We start from the raw sequence: 15,592 nt of genomic DNA on the forward strand, positions 1-15,592 counted from the left end.
AGCTATCTCTCAGCCTAACCTACCTCACAGGGTTGTTGTGGAGAACCACATATACTGCCTTGAGTTCCTTGCAGGAAAGGTAGGATAGAAATGTAATGAACAAGCAAACACATGCCAAGCAGCTAAGGACTATGGGCACACAGAATAGCAGTATGGTGTCTACAATGCAAGCCTATTTGGAGCCCTGTGGTGGGGGGGGGCAGAAATGCCCAGGATTCCCCCATTCGGGCCCCTGTGCTCACAAGCACACCTAAGGATGTAAGAAAAGTCCTGCCAAAGACTCCTGTAGCCCAACTTCCTGCTCTCACAGTGGCCAACCAGATGGCCATTATAGGAAACCCACAAGCAGGACTTGAGTGCAATAGCACTCTCTTCACTTCTGATTCCCAGCAACTGGCATTCAGAGGCATCGTGCCTTTAACAGGGGAGGCAAAGCAGAGGCATCATGGCTAGAAGTCACCGGCTACAAGCCTTCTTCTCCAGGTGTTTGTCTGCTTTTAAAGCCATCCAAGTCAGTGGCCACGACTACATCTTGGGTGAGCAAACTGCACAGTTTAACTATGTAATGGTGTGAAGAAGGACTTTCTTATGTGTGCCTTGAATCTTCTGAGCTTCATTGGACGATCCTGGAGTTCTGGCATTACAAAAGAGGGAGAAAAAATACCCACTTTCTCCACACCATGTATAATCTTAATACACCTCTTTCGTGTCCCCTGTACTTTCTCCTTTCTCTAAACTAAAAAAAAAAGGCTGTCCTGGAATGGATTTTCAGCCTCTACAGCAACTGGTACTATCCATTATCATAACCAAGGTTGCCATCTTCTTTTTCTTTCAAAAGCACCATCTCCTTCTCAGGTCAGTTTCTCTCTCTCTCTCTCTGCATGTACCTTGCATCCCTCTCTATGTATGTACCAGGCACAACTGCCTAGTAGTTCATTGGTCTAGCACATGGGTAGGCAAACTAAGGCCCGGGGGCCAGATCCGGGCCAATCGCCTTCTAAATCTGGCCTGCGGATGGTCCAGGAAGCAGCGTGTTTTTACCGGAGTAGAATGTGCCATCTCTGGGTTATTTGTGGGGCCTGCCTGGTGTTTTTACATGAATAGAATGTGTGCTTTTATTTAAAATGCATCTCTGGGTTATTTGTGGGGCATATGAATTAATTCATTTTGCCCCCCCAATATAGTCTGGCCCCCCACAGGGTCTGAGGGACAGTGGACCAGCCCCCTGCTGAAAAAGTTTGCTGACCCCTTGTCTAGCAGGTACAATTGCAGCCAAAGCCCATCCCTCACTCTGCCTGTGGACAGCTCCAAACTAGTCCTTGTCTTCACCTTCACTTTTCTTAATCTCTTCCCTGCCGTTTTGTGTATGTGTAAAATCATACTGTATAACTGGCAGAAGAACCACCCTGATGAAGCTTCTCAGATAACAACAGCAACAAACTGGTCTATCAAAAGAACCAAGAACTACAACATGATCCAAAGAATGGACTGCAAAGTGCCAATCTTTCCTAGCCATAACCCCACCCTCCACAAACACTGCTGGCATTACAGAGTGCCAACATGATGGAAAGGAGCACAATATGTCATCTGGTCATAAACTGTATGCTAAAGTCCAGCGAAGCTAAGGCAGTGGCATCCATCACACCCACACCAACAATTTCTGGTGTCTATGGAACTCACAGCACCTAAGACCTATTATTCCCACTTCAGAACTGGGGAAAGCTAATTTCCCTACTTCTCTATATTATGAAAATCACTCAGAGTTCAGAATCAAAGGACAATTATTCAGGGAGCATTCCATTCAGCAAGAGCAACTCCAGAAGTCAACTAGAGTTGAACACACAAAGCATTGATCTCAGATGCTCAATTCAGAAGCACAAAGATCAGGTTAAGAGCATGTGCAGAGTGCTTTCTCCTACCTCTAAGTAACCATAACTAGACACAATACAACTGGGTTTAGATGGGGGGAAACCCAACCACAGGTCAGAGGAGGATGACCTTCTGCGGTTCTCCAAAGTCTCCCTTTAGGAATTTAAGCCCCAAGGCTGTCCATTAGACCACTGGTCTTCAGCTGGTGAGTTGGGACCCACTATTGGGTTGCAGCCGAATCCAAGGTGGGCCACAACAGGAGCACTACCACCATGCAAACATATGGTAAAAGATTAAGCAGTAGATCCCCAAATGAATGTTTGGACTAAAAGCGGGTCCTGGGTCTTGAAACGCTGAAGACTACCGCATTATACCATGTGTTAATTTGGGAACACAGATCAGTGCACAGGTATGGGGACCTTATAAACTGAGGGGAACTGGGTAGCCCACTGCCGACATGCTAAGAGATCAGGGACCCAGGGAAGGAAGAAAAGTGCAGGTAGAGTAAAGCAACTGCAGAAGAAGAAAAAGAGAAGACACTGCGGTTGTAAAGGAGCTGGGAGCCCCTAATCCTAGCTGCCTGCTATGCGGCAAGAAACCCCTTTCCTCCCAATTCCCAGCGTTTCCACCCGGGGTTTGCTTTCAGCACTTCCTTTCCACCAAACACCCTCCACCCCCCGCAGCCCACAATTTACCTTCGATGCCACTGAGAATCTTGAAGCACTTGGTCGTGAACCAGTAGGACATGACCAGGAGGATGACGATAAGGGAGGCATACAAGAGGCTGTCACTGTGTGGCGTTTCCCTCTCCATGTCTCCATGCCAGATGCGTTGCCCACCCTGCTTTCCCTTGGCTCCCCCCGGTCCTCTGCTACATTGGTGCCAGCCTCTTCCAGGCAGATTCAGAGCCACTCTCGGCCCCGTGCACAAACGAGGCTCCCCAAACCAATTACATTAATTGTTCTCCTTCCAACACATGGCGCCTGTCTAAAAATAACTGGCTGGCCCGGGGGGAGCCCAGTGGGGTGAGCATTGGAGAAGGGAAAGGTGAGCTACTTGGCCGGGATCAGGACCTACTGCGTTGGATCTTCCTGTGTGAACTCACTACCCCCCACCCCACCCCACAAACTGAGGCCGCCTCTGTCCCACAGCAAGGGTTGCCACCTGGCAGGTTGGGGCTTCCTTCCCCCTCCCCATGGAGCTTTAGATATAATGAATGGGAAGATATTAAATTGTGCTTAATTAAACTGCGCATTAAATGAATACGCAGAAGTAGCTGGGTTTCTGCTTTGCTTTTTGCCTGCTTGAAGAAGCAGTAACTCCCTCCACATCTCAAATCTCCCCCAAGGTAAGATATGGAGGCCAGGAGTGTCCATCTTCACCTGCGGCAACTTCTTATGGTCTTTCAAATTTAATTCTTACTCACACACACTTCCTTCATCTTCCCTAAGCCAACTGCTTAGAGCAGCAGAGCTCACTGTTCTGAAACCTTGGTTAGATATCAATATGGAGGTGTTTTGTGCCCCACCCAGGGAGTAAATGGTCCGCAGGGAGCTGCCCTATAGACTCAGACCATTGACTCATATTGATCAGCATTGTCTAGATCAGTCTTCTTCAAATGGGTCCTCAGATGTTTTTGGACTACAACTCCCATCATCCCTGACCACTGGCTAAGCTGGCTGGGTATGATAGGAGTTGTAGTCCATCAACATCTGGAAGACACCCCTAGTCTAAATTCACTAGCAGCAGTCCTCCAAGCTTTTTGCCGGGGGTCTATCCCAGCCCTATCCTCAAACTTTGCTGCAACTCTCCTCCAGGAAGCATGAGGTGCCAATTAAGAAGCACTATGTCTCTGAAGTCTGTGCGTGTGCACACATGTGTGTGCACATGCCTGAGTGTGATCAGTTAAGCTTCACCCACCTACAGATGCCCAAATAGCTTTGCTCTCAAATTTCAGCAGCGACCGAAGGAAGTGTTTTACTAGCAGTATTCATTGCATCAAAGCTGAGAAGCAGCAATCCAGCCTAGTGTTTAAAACGAAGGAAGCAAACTTTCTGGTTAGACAGAACGCTTCCTTAGCTGAAGATGTTCTCAGCAACAAACAAACAATAGTTGGCTGATATCAAAAACAGGCATAGGGAAAAGCAATCTTTGTTAAACTAAAGGGGTACCTGGGAGTAACAGTCCAAACACTTCATGTCACCACTGGGTAACCCACAGAAATAAACAGTGTCACCTTCTTCCATTTCAGAGAGGGAGAATTTTCCTCCTTCACTCACGAAGTTACTGCATTTTTACAAGACAGACAGACCAAGAGGAAACAGGTGTATTTATCCTTAGGGGTCTGTAAGTCTCTCTCTAAACACTAACCAGACATGATTCACCTGAGGTGTGTAAGGACTTGCACAACAAAGATAATCCCCCAAATATAAGTACTCTGAAATGCAGCATACACAAGCAACATTGCCTCCTCCAGCCCTTCGCCACAATCCTTTTGTGATCTATATGTGAAGCAGATGACAATGTCCAGGGGTCTGGGCTCAGTCGCTCACCCTTTGGCCTAATAATACCACTGTATAATAATATAGCATCTTAAAATGTTCAAAGCACTTAGGATAACAAGAAACTGCCTTATACAGAATCAGATCATTGGTCCATCTAGCTTAGTATTGTCTACACTGACAGTGGCTCTCCAGGGTTTCAGACAGCCTCTCCCTGCTGGGGATTGAACCTGCGACCTTCTGCATGCAAGGCAAATCCTCTACCACTGAGCTATGACTTTTCTACGCGTAGCCTGCGTTGCCATAAGTGCACCACTGTGCTGTCACCTTTGCACGCAGTCAGAGTCTAAGAACCAGGTGTCATCACCCCACTTATCTCCCTCTATATGTAAAAGAAAGCTGTGAACACACACACACACCAGTTCCCTGGCGAGACAGTGCTGGCACTGAGCTAAAATTAAACAGTCACCCACCTGCCTGGGTAAAAATAGCAGACAGAGTTGCACATCGGCAAGGCTTCAAGCACAGCCACTAATTTTCCGTGCCATTGTGAATGTGTGGCCCCATGACCCAAGGGCATGGAGTCAAACGCTGCAGCCTGCCCCCATCGAGCACTGTGCAGGATGGGTTACCAGATCACAAAGAGCCATTTGCATTCAATTTTTTAAAAAACAAAACAAAACCCAGGATGGCTGCCTTCTTCTGCAAGCCCAAGGGAGACTGGAGGTACTTGGAGAATTTGAGCTGAAGGCTCTGGACACCAGAGCATCCTTCATCGCTCTCTCCCCAGAAATAAGCCAAAAATGCAGGCAGCATTTTCTGGATACCACGCCGCACAAGACCATCACAAAACACTCTGTCCTTTCTCGGCAGATTCCCCGATCTGATCTAGAGAGGGGAAAGGTGCTCCCAGGAAGAGCTTGCTCTTTGCCAAGACAGCCAGAACCACCGCAGGGAACAGCAAGGGGGGCAGGCAACTCCATCAAGGCCTTTCTTTAGGAGGATTCTGACTGTCCTCGAATCAGCTGACTGAGGGAAGAACTGTGTGCCAAGAACAATCCTGCCCTCTTGACACAAACATTTCCACCCGCTCTGTTCCTAGATATAACCTTGAGGAGGAGGGAGCACCTCCAGAGAGGGGCTGCTCTCTAGAATCTGTAGGTAGAACTATCATATTTTTCGCTCTATAAGACGCACCAGACCACAAGACACACTTAGTTTTTGGAGGAGGAAAACAAGAAAAAAAATATTCTGAACCTCAGAAGCCAGAACAGCAAGAGGGATCGCTGCGCAATGAAAGCAGCAATCCCTCTTGCTGTTCTGGCTTCTGGGATAGCTGTGCAGCCTGCATTCGTTCCATAAGACGCACACACATCCCCCCTTACTTTTTAGGAGGGAAAAAGTGAGTCTTATAGAGCAAAAAATACGGTATATAACTGTGTTATAAAGACTGTAACTTTAAGAACTGGTTCCTGAGCTTGCTGTTTCCTCCCTCCCTCCCCATCCTTTTTCCTTCTGTGCCATGTCTTCTTAGAGAGTCCCTGTCCTCAGGCTTACAATCCTACTACTGGTTGTTGTAAGCTGCCCTGGGAGCCTTTTTGTCTGAACAGCATAAATATTATATATATATTCCAACACAATCCCATCTCTGTCAGTTATGGGTTAATTACACACACCCCAGCTTTGATTTCTATTTGAAATAGGGCAATGGATCACATGGACTATTTCATAGTTATATAACAGCAACAGATTCCTTAAAACGCAACTCAGCCAGCAGCGGAATGTGGGTCCTACAGAATTTGAATCTGCCTGTGGCATCTGTTCAGCTAAGGCAATGCTCAGGAAATGAGGGTTCATCACTGATGACATGGATGCCCTTTCCTGCAGCTGGGAGCTCACTCACCTAGATTACCTGGCATGGTCAGGCTGATCTAACGTTGGGTAATACCTTCTTCTTCTTCTTCTTCTTCTTCTTCTTCTTCTTCTTCTTTTGCTTTATCCATTAGGAGAGTTAAATTTAGGTCACAGCTGAATCTTATTACAAAGCTGCTAATCAGAGTGGGAGCTGATTATTAATAAAGCACAGCCAAATATTGACAAAAGGCTATTTTTGGCTACAGATGTTACTGTCTCAATCTGGTTAATTGATCCAGAATCATTTCTCTTCGCCCAGTGTCACAGGGAGCTCACAGCATTCCAGGGCACTTTTAACAGGAGAGTCTGTGCTTTATTTGGACTGGGCCCAGCTCTAATGGCACATGAATGAATAATACAGAAGAGAGCACCTTAGGGCATGTGCAGAGTGCCTTTCATTCGTTAGCCACAATCTGCTTCTGCACACCTAGAGACCCATCCAGACTGTTTTATTTCATATGCATTAATGCAACTTGCTCTTGACACAGTAATATTCCATTAGCAGTGGGTTTATTCTGCTTCATTAGTTGTTCTGCAATGCTTCCCCAATGCTACCACATTATTGGAGGGGCTACAGTGCAACAAGATAAACCAGTTTGTTGGTGGTATAATAAGTTATGGGATTTTAGCAGGAAGTTATAGGATAGGCACTGATTGGGAATGAAGCAGTGTGACCACCCCAAAACGTTTGCAAACGTTTCAAACAGTATTGAAAGTGGGACTGTGTATGACCACGTAGATAGCACTATCAATACATGAATGCATGATAAAAATGATGTACTAAGGCCCTAAGATTAAGAACAAGGGTTTTATGGGTAAAGAGTCAAACTCTAAGCAGGCTTGTATCCTAGTACCACTGAAGCTCCTCTGGAGCAGGAACAAAGCACTGACAGACCAAATAAGAAGGGTGCAGACCCTTGAATCCTAAGGGGAAATATGGTAACAACTTATATTACATTTAAGAAAAGAAATTGCATTAAAGGTAATATAATTTTAACATAAAAACAAAAAAATGCATCTTCTCACTAGTTAATATTAGATGATACCCTTGCTTATGGCAGAGTCCAAAAAGTCACATTCTCGTGGCCAAAATTCAGGTTTTTATTCAGGGAGAAAAAGAGAGATGACATCAGGCCCACCTGAGCTTGGAGTTTGAATCAGAGGTACCTTTCCTTGCAGGCCACTGGCAAACCTCCTCAACTAATAAACATGAATGTCTGGGAGGGGGGCATGATAGATGCAAAAACCTTCCATCCAGCTCCACACTTTATGCAGGATATTGCATAAATATTGGCGGTCCAAGATTTCAGCAAATCCGGGCTGATACATCAAGTGCCTAGTTGTTGCGATTCAGTCCCTGGAGAAGCTGCTGCGAGGATACCAGTTGATCCCTCACACCAAATATTTTGTTTTGAACCAAGTTAATCTTCTTTTCCACCCTTCACACAAATTGAATCTCTCTTTTCTTGGGGTGATTTGATTAACTGTCTGCAGCCAGCTACAGGGGAAATGTTATTAATCTACATTGTCTTTTGTATCAGGTTGGAACATTAGGGGAGCAAGCCCCATTGAGCAGCATGTTCCATGAACGGGTGGAGTCATTTAAAGAGGCAGAACCAGGGAAATGGGGGGGGGGGGATTCCATTTGTTTTAACAGGAAGCAAAGAAGCCAACTTTCCCATTTGCACCTGCAGTGTTTGATTGGAAATATCCCAATTCTCACAAGGATTTCAACACAATGGAACAAACGACACTGCACTTAGGGTGAGACAAAATGTGTGTGTGGCAGGAAGAAGGGCTTTTTGCAAATGCTTTTTCCACTGGGGTGGGTGTTAAAACGGGTGATGGCCCTACCGCCCTGATAAGCACTCTCCCTGTCATCCCCAGAGCATATTGAGAGTGAGGATATAATGTGATGCAGGAAACACTACTCTCGCTATGAATTGGCTTGACAGTGTTTGCACACAGCCAAATCAAATTGGCTGCATGACATCATCTTGCTGAATACATGCTCTCCCTCCCCACCCCAAACTCTGAAACATCAGTTGATCAGGCAGCAAAAAGCCTGTGAACAGCAGTGAAAGGGGTGGACAAAGGGGACTTGGGTGGAGACAGTCCAGCACCTTAAAAGTGCTACTTTTAAACAAACAAAAAAGTTCACATGTGAACAGTTGGCACAGACTAAATCAGAATACCAGAATTCATATTTTCTGGTGTTTGCCATCCAAGCAAGGGTGCACCTGTGTTAAACATAAAGCCAAACATAAAGCATAAAGCCAAACTGGCTTTACATCTTGAGAAGAACACAAGCTGCTGGCTAAACCTGATTATTCTGTTTCTGTGTGCCTCTGTTAAACCTCAACCATGGATGCTGAGCTAAGGTAGACTGACAAATTCTGAGTGCCTTGACTCCAGAGTAAACTAAAGTTATTCATTCCTTACTAACCATAAATGCCTATTGCATGACCTAGGAAAACTGAGGCATGGCCCATGAGGAACTTGTCTTGATCCTCAGGCAAACACAAGGATGACTCTAACATGCCAGTTTTAGGGACCTGGGTGCTACAGCCAATGGCACAGAGGACAAAATGCATCCTTCTGAATATGCATTATGAATATACACCTGAATATGCACCTAAGCTCTGATGCCCAGCTGTGAAATGAACTTTCCTGACAAATAGTATGGGAAACTGGCAAAGGAGGGCAGGAGGACCAATGGTGTCCTCATTCTACCTGGGCAATCAGGTAGTGTGTGGTGTGGCTGACAGAGCATGGGGCTTGGAGAACAAGGAGTTCAGAGTTGAAATACATTTTCAGTCATTATTATTCAGTTACATTAAACCAGGGATGGAGGACCAGATGTTGCCGGAGGTCAGGGATGGTGGGAGTTGTAGTCCAGCAGCATCTGGAGGGCAGCAGGTTCCCCACCCCTGGATTAGGTACTTAAACAATAAATGGTATCATTACTATTTCCCAAGGATATTGAGATCAACATTACAGCAAGCACACTTTCAGCCCAAGGTGCTGGCATCATTTAGAATCTCAACTTCACTCTCCAAGAAATGGGCTTAAGTTCAAGAAGTCCTCATGGTAAGCCAGAGCTATTGTCGTCATCTCCCGCAGGCAGGTAAGTTCCACCCATATTCAGTCCATCCACAAGTTAGGCTATTTCTCTGCCTTCCTTAAGAAGATACACCTATCACAATGAAATTTACAAAACTCAAGACTGGCACCTGCTAAATACAGAATTAGCACCACTAGGGAGTGAAGTTGGGAGGTACATAATGCAGCCCTTGATGCTCCTCAACTTTTCAGCAATCAGTGCTAGCATCCTACCAAACTGTTCCATGTGACTCTGGAAATGGCAGAGGCAGCTTCATGCTTCAGAGCAATGTGCCACTCACTGGATCCAGAAATAGGCTGGGATGGACAGTGAATGCAGGAGGAATTACCATCTTGAAATACTGAGCCCAGGTCTAGTAGGGGAGAGCTGAAAGCGAGTTTGACCACCTCCACTGGGCAACTTGACCCAGTGACAGAAATCCTTTGAATATTCACTGAATTCTAGAGACTAACAAGCAGATGGAATATGTTGGGGGTGTGATTGTTCCTCAACTCAATGATCAGGAAAGGATGACATCAGAGGAGAACCATTTGAGATTTAATTAAAAAAGGAGGACAACACACATTAGAAGTTGTGTGGGGAACTTCTGGTACTCCAAATGATGTTGAAGTAGAATTCCCATCATCCCTGACTATTTGCCTTGTTGATGGGAGTTGGAATCTAACAAGATTTGGATGGCCACAGGCTCCTCATCCTTGCATTAGAATGTGCACTTAAATCATGACTCACTCTTTGCCCCAAACCTACGCCTGGGAAGCACACAGGACACTGAAGGAATGGAGAAAGGCTGTTGCACATTGGGACAGGAAAAAGCTGGAAAAAGCCCAGAATCTCTGCATATAGGCTGGAATCTGCTTGAGCTCAACCACCTGAGGCTTGCTTTTCTGGGTCAGGTAATAGGAATAAGCATGAAGTTTGGGTGCACAGATCAAACGGCATCAGCTCCAATACGAAGTAATGGGCTCCAGTCCACCTCTCGGTGCTTCTGCTGGGAACGTATAATTCTGCTTGCAGAGCAGAGCTTCCATCTCTCTGCAAAGAGGCCTTTTACAGGGCGGGGTAGAAATGGGCCATGGGAGCCAACACATTAGATATGCCTCATGTTTAAAGCAAGAGAGTCTGAAAAGGGTGTGATGCAGGAACGATTTCTTCCCAGCCAGCCCTGGTGCTCCCAGCAAGGCTGCAGAAAAACCCAGCCACCAATTCCAAGGACCTAATTGGGGGTCCTGGCCCTGAACCAGGACAGAAGTGTATGCGTGGAGGCGCAACTGAAACTCAGTGTGACTCCATCATCTCTCAGGCATGTCATTTTGGTGCCCAGGATCCCCAGGCGATTTTCATTCTGGACTAGCCACATAAATTTTGTTTTCTTCTTCCCCTACTCCAAAGAGGCAGGATGACCTACAACTAAGGGGGGGGAGAAAGATTGCTCCCCCTTGTGCTTCACTGCAGAGCCCATGGCTTTAAAGACCACCCCACAAAATGCTCATGATCTCTAGCCATCTGCCACAGTTCCTTGCCATGCCAACTCCAGAGCCCACCCCTCCACCAGAAGCCCAGAAGCAGCCTACCTTGAGACAGGGTCCCTGTGACCAGCTGGTAGAAGAAACGGATCGCCCGCCCCAGCTGCCTCTTGCACCGTCGCTGGCAGTGAGTCATGGTGCCAATACACAGTGGCAGGGTGGCCCCCGGTCAGAAAAACAACTCCCTGGGCAGGGTGAGAACTAGAAGTGCTCAAGGAGTAGGGGGCCCTTCTGTTCCTGCCTGTGACCGTGCCCAGACATCCGAGCCAGAACAACCCCCTGATCTCAGACAGACAGCAGGGCTAGGTGGGAGGAAGAGGAGGAGGTTTGTGCTCAGATAATTCCGCTGGGATTGGTACAGGCAATGCCTGGGTCACCGCGAGAGCAGCGGCTGCCAGTAAGGGGACACGCCCAGAGCTGTGCTCCCCATCCAGATTCAGAAAGTCCCAGCACTTTCGAGGGCTTCTGAAAACTTGGAACAATTGTAGCGCAGGACAAAGCTGAGCATGGAGTGGCTTGCTGCTGTCTTAACTGCGAGCTTCTCCAATGACACACGCAAGCGACGCTCCCTCCCCGGACCCTCCTCCTCCTCCGTGCAGCAAAGTTGCAGGAAGAAGCAGCGAGGAGTGGACAGCGAAGCAAGAACCACAAAAGAGGCAGTGCTAAGTGGCTCTCCCAGCCAGTCGCATAGTTCCATGAAGGGGGGCAGCTGGCAATGCCCTGCCTTGGGGGAGTGTCCCTTTCCAGGCAACGTTGGGCAGCAGATGCCTCTTCGGTTCCCTGCTCTGCCTGGCATCTTCCTCTGCCACACCCAGCGCTCTACAACAGGCTCCCAGGAAACCACAGGCAGTGTCGGTTGGCATGGCAATGGTCTGACTCTACAGGTCCTGCTGGCCAATGGGGCGCTGCCTCCTCCTAACGCCTTTCCTGCAGACTGCAAGGATGTGCCTTTTCCATCAAAGTGGGGGAAGCATCACAGGACAGGGCACAGAGACAGACGCCTAGCACTGCTCCACATCTGGCTCTGTGCAAACAAAGGCGTGCTGGCAACGTAATTCCTCAAGCTATCGGGGCGATACATCAGTGAGTGACAAGGGAAAGCTGCAGCTGGGTGGAAATAAAGAGGTAGGAAGAGACGCAGCTGTGGACCACAAAACCACCTGCCTCTGTATCTGAAAAGGATCTGGGTTAACAACCAGGAAGGAGAATGGCAGCCCCAAAGGAGGGGGTGGTGGCTGGCCACACACCTATAGTTGTGCCTGCTGCTTTTGACAGTTTGCAGCAACATCCTTTATTACACTTCAGCACAGTTTGGTTTCTGAAGATAACAGGCAAATGGATGGGGCTTTGTTGCATGGTGTATAAGAGAGGTGATGCAGGTGTCACAAACCAAGTAACTTGTCCAGACAACCCAAGATGGTTATCTTGATAAGAGCTAGCATATTTAAAAAAACACACACGCAGGAACGCTAGAGATGGTGAATCTGCTTTCATACACACCTTTACAACTCAGGCTTTCACTGCCATTACCTTATATAGATCCAGATAGCAAGATAATGAGTGGACACCAGACAGAAGTACCTGGAACAAAGCATATATGCAAGCAAAGAATATACAGTACGTATGTGGTGACATACTTTCTTACTCAGTTTTACCCCATTTCTTATCCTGAAGAGTATTACACACAGTAAACTTAAAGTGTTCAGAGACTTATATAAGCAAATGTGCTTTGTGAATAACCCAGAGCAAGCCAGACCTTAGCAAAAGCATAGGTTTAGTTGGGGAAAGCAAATAAAAGCACGGAAATCAGAGGTGGGGAACCTGTGACCCTCCAGATGCTGTTGGACTTCAACTCCATCTTCCCTCACCACTGGCTGTGAAAGGCTGTGAGCAGATGAAAACTGGAGTCCAAAAATATCCTGAGAGTTGCAGCTTCCCTGGCACTGCTTTAGATGCTCTAAAAAGCTACAAAAGACAGAGTACGGATTTCATTTATTCACTTCAAACTTTCATAGATTGCCTTGCAGCAGAAAACGGTTCATAGGGCAGCTTACAACACTTTAACCCAAAATGCAAACAAATGCAACCTATACAAAACTGAACATCCATTCAAACCTACATTAAGAACAATTGAGCTTTGTCGTTAAATACATTACATAATCTCCTGGGAGAACAAGCCTTGTCTCTCCCACCACAAAATCTCCCAAACAGTACATAGGAGTCTGCTAAATCAAAGCATGGATCTCTTTCATGGAAAAAAGCCTTTCTGATAATTTTGGAAGTATATTGTTATTACATGCCCACGTGACTTAGAGCCAGTTCCAACATGTTTCAGGTACGCTGGTGTTGCATGTACACTAAATTTAGCAGGGAATGTAACAGAGTGGTAGAACACATGCGTTTCATGCAGAAGGTTCCAGATACAATCCCTGGCATCTCCAGTTACAATATAGGATTTGCCCAAGACCATTGAGAACTACTGCCAGTCAGAGTAGACAATACTAGACTAGACAGACAAATAATGTTCCCTGGTATAAGCCTGTTATGTTCCTATTGTTGTGTGGCTTTGAGTATCAGTTGGAGGTTAGGTTTTTTCCCTGACTGTTGGGAAACCTTGAACTGAACTGAACTGAACATCGTTAAAAGAAACAGATAAACATTGGCAACTTTCAGATCATCAACTGTCTCTATACACCAGCGGTGAGAAACCCATGACCCTCCAGATGCTGATTGCATCATCTCTGGACATTGACCATGTTGTCTGGGATGGATGGGAGTTGGAGGTACAACAGGCTATCAAATCCTCTTTAAAGTCATCCAAGTTGATGGTCATCACTGCGGGAAATTTTACACTTTGCCATTCCTCTTGTTGCCATTAGCAGGACCAGTGGGGGCAAAGTGTTCAGGCCCCCTTCCCCCCACTCACACTGTGATCCTGATGCAACTCAGCAAACCATCCCTGACTGGCTATCCCTGACTGACTGACTATCTGTCAACCTACCTACCTATGACAACACTCCAACCAATCCAAGGCCAAAATCTTGGTCCTTAGACATAGGGGTCACCTCCTTGCATCAGTGTGGAAGCTTGTCTTTAGCTAGTTGTGCATGTCTGAGAAAGGGTCATCTCTTTGGCCCAAAAATATCCTCAAATCATGTACTAGTCTGCACACACATCCCTCTCTATACCGCTGATCCTTCCTAGCTTAGAGGCAGACTCAAGACCACCATGCCATACTCACTACGGGGTCAGATCAAGACCAAGAAGGGATGGCATACAAGCTTACTGCATGGCGTCTGCTTAAAAACCCCCTGGTGCAGCAGCTCTGAACACACAGAGAATCAACAATCTGTAGACTTCAGCTGCCACAAAAGCTGAGCATTGCAATCTTTCCCCACTTCTCCACTTTCTTGAATTCCAACGCACGGCAATGCTTGGCTCGCTACATGACTGGTAGTCACAGATATCTGCCTCTCCGTGTGCTTACAGTCAAAACATCACACATTTTGAAGAAGCCCCCTGCACGGCCGCTTGATTCCCGTTGAGAGTGATAATCAAGTATGGATTTCCCTACTGCTTCTAAGCATGCTTATGGGTGAAGTGGGGTTGTTCTAGCCTCTTCACAGTTCACAGTTATACTCTCCCTGCAGTGTATAGATTCTAGAAGGAGTCATGGGAGCAAGTCTCTGGCCCATTGGTCTGAGCCTGCGCGCACACACCATGTGGAGAATGCCATGTCTGATCAACGCATACATCCCTGTATAACTGTGCCTTACAATGATGAACTTTCTGATGCAAGAGAGATGTATATAGGCTAAATATACATGAGTACTTGTCAACAGAGTACCAGTGTGTGAATACAAACAAGACTTTGCTCACAGTCAGTACTCTGCATATTGAGTTTATTGTATACTAATTCCTCCCCCCGCCTTACCTGGTGACAGGTGGGCACCAGCCAAGCAGCGCCAGGTTGCTGGGCTGAGCCACCATGTGAATTAACCACAATGCCTCTGGACTGAAGATTCCGCAGTGCCAGGATGAAGACGTGGGGGCCGGAGCAGGCATTAGTGGCGGCCCCTGCCAGTCTGCTGGTGCTCTGGCAGCTGCCCAAGGATGCCAGGTGCTGCTGCCAGCCATGAAACAGGAAGTGGTAGTCATCCTAGATTGTGTAATAAAAAGAATGTAAGAGTACAGCATTCTGTGGGAGTCTTTGTTTATCTTGGTGCTCAGTGACATCCTTTGCAGGAAGAACAGCAGCAGGAGGCACAAGAAGGCAATGCTCGTCGTAGCTGGGCCTCCCCTGCATAGCCGGGAGTATTTAATAAACCACCCAACATGGGTTTTCTTTTCCTGAAGATCTCAGTTCTAGCCTACTTGAAGGCATATTTGCAGATACACTGGCTGATCAAATACAAGAAGAGCCTTCTGGATCAGGCCAGTGGCCCATCTAGTCCAGCATCCTGCTTTCATAGTGGCCAACCAGATGCCTGTGGGAAACCAGCAAGCAACATTCAAACACAAGAGCCAGTGTGGTGTAGTGGTTAAGAGCGGTAGTCTCGTAATCTGGGGAACTGGGTTCGCGTCTCCGCTCCTCCACGTGCAGCTGCTGGGTGACCTTGGGCCAGTCACACTTCTTGTCTCTCAGCCCCACTCACCTCACA

The 15,592-nt window shown here is 46.9% G+C and overlaps 1 protein-coding gene and 1 long non-coding RNA gene across 5 annotated transcripts in view; one reads left to right on the forward strand and one right to left on the reverse strand.

The window, feature by feature from the left end:
* The window catches only part of LOC310844224, a 168,170-nt gene that overhangs the window by 44,219 nt on the left and 108,359 nt on the right, over positions 1-15,592 (forward strand). The window lies entirely within an intron of this gene.
* Positions 1-15,592, reverse strand: part of KCNIP2 (potassium voltage-gated channel interacting protein 2) — a 105,324-nt gene that overhangs the window by 40,910 nt on the left and 48,822 nt on the right. The window contains exon 1 of one of the 4 annotated variants that reach the window (XM_083738056.1): positions 10,980-11,733. The exons of the other annotated variants lie outside the window; for them this stretch is intronic. Within the exon in view, the coding sequence (XP_083594182.1) occupies positions 10,980-11,067 (88 nt within the window). The 5' untranslated portion in view covers positions 11,068-11,733. Of the gene's footprint in view, positions 1-10,979; positions 11,734-15,592 lie in introns of those variants that run through there. 4 annotated transcript variants of the gene reach the window in all.

Source organism: Podarcis gaigeae (assembly GCF_964106915.1).
Source record: "Podarcis gaigeae genome assembly, chromosome: 5".
Classification (NCBI taxonomy): Eukaryota; Metazoa; Chordata; class Lepidosauria; order Squamata; family Lacertidae; genus Podarcis; species Podarcis gaigeae.